An 11,856-nucleotide genomic window follows, 5' to 3' on the forward strand; every position below is an offset into this window, starting at 1 on the left:
TCTTTTGTTACAGCAGGCTGAGCCAGTCAACAGTGTCAATAAATTATTCAGCGTATGACATCAATTATCTATATGCCTCTCTGTCTCCCTCTCTGGCCAGCCGGTTTCTCTAGGACTCAGCACCAGGTCAGGTAGGTGCTGAAGTGTTTCTGGGACAAATGGATCATCTAACAAGAAAAGAAAGCATTAGGTGATCTATGAAATAGTATCAAAAGGCCGAAGTCTCAGGTGGCAATCAGTGGATTACACGACAGCAAGAGGGATGCCGTAACAGCCACTAGACTTGTTTGTTACTCGCCAGCCCCCAATGTGTGCCAGGCACTGTGATCCGTGCTTTACATGAATGATCACTTTTAAGTTGGCAACAGGCCACTTACGTAGCTGACAGATGTCCGCTGGGGAAACAGAGTCTTGAAAAGTTACCTAAGTCCCCAAGATGCCAGGATTAGTGGGCACATCTACAGTGTGATGCAGTGGGACAAAATGGGGCTGAGTAGTATCATGGAAGGAATATGGTGTTTTGGCTGGAGGAGGGCACAGCGACTCACTCCAGTACTCTTGACTGGAGAATCCCATGGGCAGAGGAGCCTGGCGGGTTATGGTCCATGGGGGCGCAAAGAGTCAGACACGACTGAAGTGACTGAGCACGCACGCAAGCATGGCCTTTTGGAGCGTTTACAAGCTCTAGTCTCTTATCTGTAGCACTGTCAGGACATGACCTATGGCCTCAGGGAGTTGAACAATGGGAGGAGATAAGCCAGGTCTCTGGAGTGGTGCCTGGCACAGGAGCATCAGCTTTTTGCAGCCTTGAGAGGCCTGGGTAAGGGGACAGAAAACCCTGACTGTCCATTCTGCTTGCCCCTAGCTTCTTCCTGCGTGAAGAATGAATGCTCCCTGGAGTGCACACTTCCCCTTGCAGGCTCAGAGGGTTCCCAATCCATCTTGCTCCTACATCTCCATGGTTCCTTACTCTGTGTGCGTGTGTGCTAAATCACTTCAGCTGTGTCCAAGTCTTTGTGACGCCATGGACCGTAGCCTGCCAGGCTCCCCTGTCCATGGGATTCTCCAGGCAAGAATACTGGAGTGAGTTGCCATTTTCTCCTCCAGGGGATCTTCCTGACCCAGAGATCTGCTTGAACCTGAATCTCTTATGTCTCCTGCATTGGCAAGCGGCTTCTTTCCCAGTAGCACCACCTGGGAAGCCCACCCTTACTCTACCCATTAATATTCTGTTCTCAGTCACAGAAACACGAAATAGGATGCTGAAGCGGAAACTTTAAAGGCTCAGAAGAGGAAGGGGCTTCCCTAAGAAGATCTCGAGAGAAAACTGCCCCCCTGGCAATCCCTCCCCCATAGACGGTTTGGGTCTTTGGCTCCCTTCCCTGAACTTGGAATGGGCCCTTCTCATTAGCAGCGGTAACTGTAATGGCGGTGGCCCACGGGGCAGGCCTGAGTGGGAGAAGGGAAATGTGTCTGTGGTCGGGGCTGGCAGCTGGCTCTGACTTGGACAGAATTAGAAACTTGTTTTGAAGCCTGGAAAGACTATATTTAGCCGGGACCGTGTTTGCTCTTCCTAGAGCAAGGTCTTATAGACCTGCCTAGGACTTCATGCTTGGCCCAGCAGCCAGACCTGTGCTCTCTCTTCCCTGTTCCAGAGGGTCCCAAGGCAGCCGTGAAACCCACCTCTCAGCCCCTGGCCTCGGATCACCCTGTCCCCGGCCCCTGGGACCTGTTTTGCCTGTCTTCCTCAGCCCACCAGCCTTCAGCCGGAAACACCGGTAAGGGGCATTGTGGAGTCCCAGAAAGTGCCCAGGCGGGGCTGGAGGCCTAGCTCTGTCTGTTACTTACCAGACAAGTTACTTAACCCCCTGCGGCCTCACATTCTCATCTGTAATGAGGTAACAACAGCCGCTTGTGGATAGGTGTGTGGATTCAGTGAGGTAACACAAAGACATAGTAACAGCTTATGAGACATTCCCCTCCTCCACCTCACCAGCCTCCCAGAAGAGGACTCTGGGATGGCTGACACTCTTTCTTACTGACAAAGATAATGGACTCCTGGGAGATATCTTGTGTGTATGTGATTCAAAACATTTCCTGGGATTTGTTGTTGTTCATTCGACTAAGTCATGTCTGACTCTTTGCAACTCCATGGGCTGCAGCATGCCAGGCCTCCCTGTCCCTCACTATCTCCCAGAGTTTGCCTAAGTTCATGTTTACTGAATCAGTGATGCTATCCAACCATCTCATCCTCTGCCACCCTCTTCTCCTTTTGCCTTCAATCTTTCCCCACATCAGAGTCTTTCCCAAGAGATTTTCCCTTAGATTCAAAAGTTCAAAAATGAATACAGGGGCTTCCCTGGTGGCTCAGTGGTAAAGAATCCACTGCCAATGCAGGAGAAACGGGTTTGATCCCTGGCCTGGGGAGATCCCACATGCGAGGGAGCAACTAAGCCCGTGTGCCACAACTACTGAGCCTGTGCTCTGGAGCCAGGGAGCTGCAACGAGAGAGCCCTAGAGCCTGTGTTCCACAACAAGAGAAGCCGCAGAATGAGAAACCCACACAGCACAGCTAGAGTAGCCCCTACTCGGCTGCAACCAGAGAAAAGCCACACACCAATGAAGACCCAGCACAGCCGCCCCTCACCACCCCCCAGAAGACCTCTGTCTTAAAAAAAAAAAAAAAACAATGAATATAGGCTCTTCACAGCTCAAACTCTGAAGGATACATAGAGGAAAAAAAAATCTCCCTTCCCCTCCAGCAGTCTCACTGGAGATTATCAACTTTCACAGCCCATGGGTGCCTTTCCACATAGTTTCTATCTGCATACAAACACAAACACTGTCAAACTTTTTCCTTTTAACAGGTTAAAGACGCTTCTCTGCAAGTTCCTTTTTCATTCTACAGTAAGTCGTGGGCACTCATCTATGGCAATACATGTGGATCTAGCTCGTTGGTTTTAATAGCTGCATAAGACTCCATAGATTATATGAAGCATAGTTTTCCAGCCATTTCCCATTCCATGGATGGGAGGGTGCATTGCAAACAATGCTGCAGCGACGGTCCTGGCACAAATATCCTTGTGAAATTGTGCTCTAATTTCTACAGGATACTTTACCCAAAGTATGATTATTGGGCTAAAAGGTTATCCTGAGAGGATACTTTCCCCAGATTTTTGAGTTTCCTTCTCGGAATTTGTTTGTTCCGGACACTTTCACTTTTCAAGCTCCAAGGAGCAGCTAGCTAGCGACGCCTCCCGGGAGAAAACACTAGCTGTCGGCAGCGAGCGGATGCAGGTGGCGCTCCGGAGCCAAAGGGTTTAGTGTGGAGCGGTTAAGGGCAGGAGACGCAGGAAAGAGGCTTGGGTTCCAGAGTGACCCTGGTCAGGTGACGGTCCTCCTCGGGGCTCGGTTTCCTTCTGCGTAGACTGTGATGTCGTGGTCTGGAAGCGGGTTGGAAAAGAATTTCCAGACATGAGACAGAGTAAAAGAAGAATAAAGCTTATTAGAATGGGAGACGCTGTTAGAACAGCGGGCCAGCTCAAGGGAGAACCGACCTTGAATGGGGGTCCTTAGTCCACTTTTATAGCCAGGGTACAAGGAGTGCGGTAGGGGTCTTGCGGGTCATTTGCTGATTGGATGAGGCACCTATACTGGGTGGGGGGAAGAGTAGGGCAAATGCCTCCTCCCTATGGGGTAGGAGGGGAGGGAATGTCGATAAGGGTCTGGTTTTTCCGTTCCTTCGTTCCAAGACCCTCCTTGGTTATCTGCTCTTCCGTCCTTGAAACACCACAGGCGACTCCAACCAAAATGAGGCGCAGACTGAGCCTAGAGCTGGTGACCTCTGATCTCTGCCTTATGAATTCCTGGCCTTGTTGGCTCCCCCAGGACCTAGGCTGCGTCTCCCTACTCCCTCCCCATCATCCTCCCTCTGAGCGGTTCCTTCAAGAACAGAGGTGGCCAGAAAGGGTAAAGCAACAATTAACCCCTCCCCTTGATCGGTCATATATTGCTTTTGCCCGGCTTTGGCTCTCTCCCGCCCTGGCGGCTCGGCTATCGAGTGCTCCTGTCTGAGCCTGGCGTGTAGCCTTGGCTGTGGCTATTGGGCCATCCTTTGCTTCTGCCTGGCCCCGCCCTCCCATTGGAGCCGCGACCCGGGCACTGCGATCGGCGGCTCGGCCCGCGACTTTCGCCCACTTTGCCTGCCGCGGGCGCTTCCGGTTCCGGTACAGGCACAGCGCGGGATCCAAGGCCCCGGGCATGGCGGGGAGCCGGCTGGAAACTGTGGGGAGCATTTTCACGCGGTGCGTGCTCGGAGCCGGGGGTGCGCCGAGAGCGCGAAGGCGTCTCCCCCTTTTACGCCCTTTCTTGGGTGGGTCTGATCCTGGCCAGGCCTCTCTCGTGCTTTGTCCTGCTTCTGAAAAATTGTGCTTGGCTGCGTCACCCCTCCAATTTCTTCTCGCACATTCAAGATCGCACGTTTCCGCTGTACAAGTGGAAAGTGAAATGAAAGTCGCTCAGTCATGTCCGACTCTGCGACCCCTTGGACTATACAGTCCATGGAATTCTCCAGGCCAGAATACTGGAGTGAGTAGCCTTTCCCTTCTCCAGGTTATCTTCCCAACCCAGGGATCAAACCTGCGTCTCCCTCATTGCAGGCGGATTCTTGACCAGCAGAGCCACCAGGGAAGCCCAAGAATACTGGAGTGGGTAGCCTGTCCCTTCTCCCGGGGATCTTCCCGACCCAGGAATCGAACCGGGGTCTCCTGCATTGCAGGCAGATTCTTTACCAGCCGAGCTCCAGGTGGACGTCTCAAGGAAAAGAAAGGGAGGATGGGGCTGTCCGGCCTGGCTAGAACAGTCTTTGCATTTTCCTTGATGGGACGTGGATAAGGCGAGGGGAGTGGGACGCACATGGAAGGTGGATTAACCCTGAGCACTGTTAGGTTGGCTTGGAGTTTGGAAACATTTTACCATTTGGCAGGTAGGGGACCCCCCTGCTCTGCCCTGCTGCCGGTTGTCTTCTGGACTCCGCGACCCTGCCAGTGTCCCAGGCTGCATCAGGGGCTCAGACAGGCTGTTGTCACTTACTGACCTTTGTTCTTTACCCTTCCTTCAGGACGCGAGACCTGATTCGGGCTGGGGTGTTGAAGGAGAAACCCCTTTGGTTTGACATATATAACGCCTTCCCCCCGCTGCGGGAGCCGGTCTTCCGAAGGCCTCGCTTGAGATATGGCAAAGCTAAATCTCCCATCCAGGACATCTTTTACCACGAGGATCGGATTAGAGCGTGAGTGTGGAGCCCATATGGTGGACCAGAGGCAGCACAACTTAAGAAGGAAAGGTTTAGCTAGCAGTCTGGCCACTTACATAGGAATTGAGTAAGGGCTTGCCTTGTGCAGGTGGTCTTGTCCATCTCGCCAGATTAGGGAATCAGTGCCCCTCCCCAAGGAGAGAGGAGCAGAAGTTCGGAGTAGAACCTGGTTCCCAGCAGCTGACCAGCCATTGCAGTCACAGCTACCTGTTTCTGGGCATCTGTTTGGCGGCTGGCACTGTTAAGCCCCTAACAAACATTACTTCATTTAGGTCTTACTGTGACCCTGCAAGATAGGTATCCTGCTCTCCATTTTAGTCATGAGAACTAAGAGGCTCAAGGAGGTCGACTTGACTGGCAATTCACAGGACAAATCTCTTTCCCTTAAATACCGATGTCAATTTTTAGCATCCAGAATGTTAGGATCAGAGACTGTGCCTAATTGAAATGAATACACATCCCTTATTCTTGCCCCTATTCCTGAATGTAAGAAAAAAATTTATAAACTCATCATATTCTTTATTGAGGTCCAGGCACCCACCTTTCACCTGAGGAATACCACACTGCCCCCCTTGCCCAACACGCCTTTGAGGTAGGAGAACAAGTATGTTCTGGCTCTGTTTGGAAATTTTCAGAGATCTTTAGGGCATTAAATATTTTTCCAGCACTTTTCTGCTCAGGTCCATCACATTCACTTGGTCAGGATGCTTTCAAGATCATTTATGTTAAAATCATTTGTGCTTCTGCTATGTACATAGCAGTGGAACTGGGTAATGGTCATTGGAGAATGGAATATTTTACTGCTTCCTCTTTTGTGACTCTTAATGCCCAAATTATAACATTGTGGACTTTGTTTTTTCGAACCTATATCTTTTTTGGCTTTTTTGTTTTGGTGTTTTTGATGTTTTAAGGACTTATAACAACAAAATAAATTTCAGGTTATCAAAGTGCATGCGTGCTTGCTCAGTGGCATCTGACTCTTTGCGACCCCACGGACGGTAGCCCACCAGGCTCCTCTGTCCATGGAATTCTCCAGGCAGGAATACTGCAGTGGGTTGCCATGTCCTCCTTCAGGGGATTTTCCTGACCCAGGGATAGAACCTGAGTCTCCTGTGTCTCCTTCATTGGCAGGTGGGTTCTTTACCACTGAGCTACCTAGGAAGCCAAAATCTTAATGGAAAAAGCAAAATCATGAAAGTAATAAAAGAAAACATGGGATAATTGAAAAAATAATCTCAATGATATTAATAAAAGCCTACCTAAGCATGAAAAACCCAGAAGCCAGGGCTTTCCTGATGGTCCAGTGGCTAAGACTCCTTGCTCTTGATGCAGGGGAGCAGGTTCAATCCCTGGTCAGAGAACTAGATCCCACATGTCGCAACTGAGAGTTCACATCCTGTAACTAAGTATCCCTTGTGCCACAGCTAATTCCTGGCATAGCCAAATAAGTAAATATTTAAATAAACTTATTTAAGTTGAAAAACACACACCAAATCTAGAAGCCATAAATGAAAGCATTAAAGTTTTCTGCACATAAAAACTACCATAAGCAAAATAAAAAATCATCTGACATATTGGGAATAACTTGGGCAACGTGTATGACACAGAGCTAATTTCCTGTTTACACTGCTATAAAGTTTGCTTGTAAGTCTATAAAAAAAAGACTAAAAGGGAAAAATGGGCAAAGAACATGGATAGGTCACAGAAAAGGGAATTCCTTTGCTTTTAAACATGAAAAGATGTTGAGTCAGTTTGATAAGAAAAGCAAAACTACAGTGAAGTACAATATGTGACCTGTCAGACTGATAAAGATCAAAAAGTTGGGAAATATAATTTGGTCAGGGTTTGGGGAATAGGCAGTCTCCTATCTGCCTATTGATACAGTCCCTTGTCTGGGTGTAGATGGATACAGCCCCTTCTTTTGGAAAGCATTTTGGCAGTTTGGAAGGTCAAATTACAAACTAAGGTATCTTGACCCAACAATACAAATAATTTTTTAATTTACTTAATTTTGACTGTGCTGGGTCTTCATTGCTCCAAGGGCTTTTCTCTAGTTGCGGAGAGCGGGGGCTACTCTCTCGTGGTACACAGGCTTCTCAGTGCAGCGGCTTCTCTTGTTGAGAAGCATGGGCTCTAAGACGTGCAGGCTTCAGTAGATGTGGCAAATGTGCTCAGTAGCTGCGGCTCCTGGGTTCTAGAGCACAGGCTCAATAGTTGCGGTGCACGGGCTTAGGTACTCCATGGAATGGGGGACCTTCCCTGACCAGAGATCGAACCCGTGTCTCTTGCATTGGCAGGCGGGTTCGTCACCACTGAGCCACCAGGAAAGCGCCAATAATCCATTTTTATGAAATTATTCCACAGTACACCAAGAAATGTAGATAAAGGTAATCCTTGCAACACTAAAATAGCAAAGGACTAAAAGCATTCTACATGCAGTGAACTGAAATGATCTCTGAGAAATACTAAGTAAAAAGGCAAGATGTGTTTACTGTCCTGGGGGTAAAACAATGTGGCTGAGGACAGGGAATGTTAGATACATATATGCTTATATTGATAGAACATTCCTGGGTGGATACACAGGAAACTGGTTAGTGTTGCTTACAGGGAGGGGAGCTGGGAGACTGGGGTACAGGGGTGAGGGGGAGCACTACTTTTCTCTGGATACTTTTCTGTAACATTTCATGTATTTACCATATGCACACATTGCTTATTGAAGACAAAAGCTGTTCGGCTCAGGGTCTGTAAGTCATGTTATACTCAATTTTGCAGGGCCCAGCAGTTATTCTTTACTCCATTCTTGGCCATGATCTATAATGGGAGATTTATGTTGTGTTGTTTTGTATTTTCAAGGAAATTTTATGCAGCCTATGGATCTGGTCCAAAAGCGTTTGATCTGTTCAACCCAAACTTCAAGTCTACCTGTCAGCGGTGAGTCAGTCTACAAGTCTTGGGTTACCTTTCCTGTTTTTAGAGTTTAGTTGTCAGTTTGAGGGGTCTTATTGAATTCCACTTGAGGAAAAAGATGTTCCTATGGGAAGATCTCTTAAGGGAATACTTGGTACTATGTAACAGCAGGATTTGACAACTCTCAGTATACAGACCAAAGATGTGACTGCTTGGAATTCTAGGTTCGTGGAGAAGTACATTGAGCTACAGAAACTTGGAGAAACAGACGAAGAGAAGTTATTTGTGGAAGCAGGGAAGGCTTTGTTGGCAGAAGGTGTCATTTTAAGACGGGTAGAAAAAGCAAGGACTGTGAGTATTTTATTATCACAGCTATTACTAGGATCGGTTGTCTGTCAGAGGTTAAAGGAAGGCTTGGTTTTCTTTCTCCATCCATGGTTCCAGGTCAAATCCTGTTAGACTGAGTAAACTAGAATTTTGTAGTAAGGATTGCTGCATGGAACAAATGAGTTGTCATGAGGGCTTTTAAAATTGTGGTTCTGTAGAGATTTTTCATGTTTATTGTGTGTAATTGAATTTGACCTGAGATAGTAATGCTAAATTTTTGACTCAGTGATAGAATGTGCCTAGTCATATATTAATACTTCAGCCAGTTGAGTGAAAGTGATAACATTTGAGTGATGTACTTATATCTGGTGTTTTTAAGCAACAGGAAGGTAGTCAAGTTTCCTCGAAATCTGAACCCATGGGTGTTGAATCCCAAACTGCGTTGGAGGAGAACCCACCTCTGAAAGAAGTTCCACAGGCCCAGCATTTGGAGGCACCTGGAGAAGAGTCGAAAGGCCTCTCACCTCCCTGAAGAACGTGTATACTGTGTATACTGACATCCAAACTGGATTCACTACTGGAATGTTGAACTGTGTTTAACAGTTGAACTTTGTCAGTGTTTCCTGATCTCTGAGGCACCGTGTTTGCCTTCTTTGGGTTCCCACTTATAGGTTGTCATAAAGCTCTGTATCATGGTTTGAAGAGGCAGTTATGTGAACTTTTACGTTATGGTGGTATTAAATAAAGAATTCCTCAGTGCTTACAAAGTAAATTTACTTTAAAATTGTAAATAGCATGAGAAAACCTTTATAAGTATTGTTTGAATGGGACTCACTCTGAATTGGTTTGCTTGGAGTCTTGTGTTCGCATTTGATTCTCTGGTACATTTCTTTTCTCAGATCTATCCGGCTTTCACTTGCATATCACATGTGGTTCCCTGGCCAGCTGTTTCTGTCTGTGAATAATCTTTGTACAGAGGCTTGAGAGGCCAGGCTGACTTGTGCTTTGCAATAAGAGCAAGGACCTATCACTGATGGTGAAGTAAGGTCAAAACTATGATCTCATGAATTGAGTGCTAGAGACAACAGAGACCTGCACATAGTAGGCTGCTCAGGAAAGATTTCTTGAATGAACGACTGATCACATCTACCTGAAGAATGAATTCAGATGATGTCTCTGTAGGTAACTGAGCTGCCAAGAGGGGTGACACTCCCTACTCCCATCCACCTGCTTCCCTAATATCAAGCTGTGCTTACGAATTTTTGCCAACTCTCCTGCTTTTTTCATTTCCTTATCTTTTGCTGAATAAATACTCCTCAGCTATTATTAATGAGCTTCTTCAGAAACTTCTTACTTTCAAACCCATGTAGCTTTTCCCCCTGTTCTTTGTGCACAGTGTCTTCTGCCTCCTGGTAGGTTAGGGGCAGAGCCCACAGCCCACAACCCGGACACCTTGCCTGTGGTGCTTAGGTCATGGAAGGTCAACGAGTACATGAGGCAAAAGCCATTCTCAGCCATATTACGTCCCCTTCCCCCCAACTTTGTCTTTGTTCTGCAATTCCTCTTGTTTAGGGAATGCTTTGCATTTAGATGGGGAAGTAAATCATGTCCATTCAACATTGGACAGCCATTGGGTGCCAAATTCCAGGCCAGGCCTTGGGAGAAGAATTTCAACAGGTGGAAGAGACTGTTCTGTTCTCAGAGGAATGATCGGGGCTGACTTGTTACCTTTCTAAACCTTTCTAGGATTTAAAAGGCAGTTTCTTTGTCCTAATAGTGAAAATGTTTTAAAAATGTATTGGTTGCATAATTAAAAATTATGCCCATGGTCCAAAATGCCCATGGTGAAAAGCCAACATCCTCCCCACCATATCCCCTGGCCCTCCCATTTTTCCTTCCGTGAGGCCACCACTATCACCTATTTCCAGAAATAATTTTGAATGTGTACAAGGGGACATAATGCATAGTGTTCTGTCTTGTTTTCCACTTAAAGTCTTAGATCCTTTGGGTGCATAGCAAACCTTTAGGTTGAATCTCAGTAGTGATCAAAACAGTCAAAGGGGATGTCATTGTGAGCACCTGGGTGGTGGTGCCAAGTACCAGTTCACACAGAGCCAGGTTGGGTCCCACGATTTGAGGGGAGGTCCGTGAGCTGCTGGGCTAAGTTGGAAGTGTGATCAGCACCCCCACCTGCCAACCTGGAGCTGGAGAGAACCTAGGAGCTCCACTGCCCTGAACAGAACCCTCCAAACGGATCCTTGAACAGCTGCTCCCTTCCCACTGGAAGTCCCTGGATGAGGGGTTGGGTGTCCAAAATTTAGGCTTCCAAGGAAGCCAGGGTGGAAAATCTTTAAAAAAAAAAAAAAGCAAGAAAATTCCCTGGTGATTCAGTGGTTAGGACTCTGCTGTCACTGCCAAGGGCCTGGATTCAATCTCTGGTCGGGGTTCCCACAAGCCACGTGGCACACCAATAAATAAAAGGCAAAAAACAAGGTCAAAAGTATGAGGCTTCCTTGGGGCATTCAGAACTCTTCCCATGGTCATTGTGAACAAAAGTCATCACCAGGTCCCTACAGTGTTTGGAGAGAATGGAAGTGTGATCTCATTCTTTTTTAAAATTTATTCATTTATTTGGCTGTGTCAGGTCTAAGTCGCGGCTGGAGGTGGAGGGGGAGTCTTCGTTGCATCATGCAGGCTCCTCCACTGCAGTGCGCTGACCCTGGTTGCAGCCTGCAGGCTTAGTTGGTCTGCAGCGTGTGGTATCTTAGTTCCCTGACCGTGTCCCCCGCATTGCAAGGTGGAATCTTAACCACTGGACTAGAAGGGAAGTCCTATGACCTCTTTCTTAAAGAAACTTATTGTTGTTGGGAAGATAAGGTGACTTTGAAAGCAAGATGAACAGCAATCCTTTTAAATTAGTGAAGTGTATGTAGAGAGACAGGAAGAGGGATCAGCCCTGGGCTAGTCTAGGACCACTGCCTGGAGAGCCTTGAAGGGTGGGTGGGAGGGATGTGAAAGTGTGCCTGCTGCTTTTTCTGCCAGGAACACCTACCTGCCACCATGGTCTTTAAAAACCATTCATTGACCTTTCACATGGTATCTGTGCTCGAAAGCTTTACTAACATTCACATCGGGTCTCAAGTCCCTGTTGAACCCCTTCCAGGCTGTGCTCACTGCAGTCAGTATCCCAGGTCCGCTGTTTGTACTCTGGTTGACCCCAGTCTTCCATGCCAGGGTAGCTAACCTCTTCCCATTCAGAGCGTGAACAACGGCAGAAATCCTTACGTGTACGCCCTGAAGCGTTAAAT

The 11,856-nt window shown here is 47.5% G+C and overlaps 1 protein-coding gene and 1 long non-coding RNA gene across 2 annotated transcripts; one reads left to right on the forward strand and one right to left on the reverse strand.

The window, feature by feature from the left end:
- Positions 1-449: 449 nt before the first annotated feature.
- Positions 450-4,119, reverse strand: LOC145543523 (uncharacterized). The gene is made up of 2 exons (XR_014080757.1): positions 3,558-4,119; positions 450-3,443 (listed from the first exon to the last, which is right to left on the reverse strand). It is a non-coding gene; the product is annotated as an uncharacterized LOC145543523 (long non-coding RNA).
- Positions 4,120-4,219: 100 nt separating this feature from the next.
- On the forward strand, positions 4,220-9,315 carry MRPS23 (mitochondrial ribosomal protein S23). The gene is made up of 5 exons (XM_081585300.1): positions 4,220-4,304; positions 5,120-5,290; positions 8,168-8,245; positions 8,446-8,572; positions 8,928-9,315. The coding sequence occupies exons 1-5, from the start codon at positions 4,261-4,263 to the stop codon at positions 9,078-9,080; spliced, it is 573 nt and encodes a 190-aa protein (XP_081441426.1). The 5' UTR covers positions 4,220-4,260; the 3' UTR covers positions 9,081-9,315.
- The last annotated feature ends 2,541 nt before the right edge of the window (positions 9,316-11,856 follow it).

The sequence above is a fragment of the Giraffa tippelskirchi genome, chromosome 3 (assembly GCF_054371585.1).
Source record: "Giraffa tippelskirchi isolate mGirTip1 chromosome 3, T2T-mGirTip1v1.2.pri, whole genome shotgun sequence".
NCBI classification, from domain to species: Eukaryota; Metazoa; Chordata; class Mammalia; order Artiodactyla; family Giraffidae; genus Giraffa; species Giraffa tippelskirchi.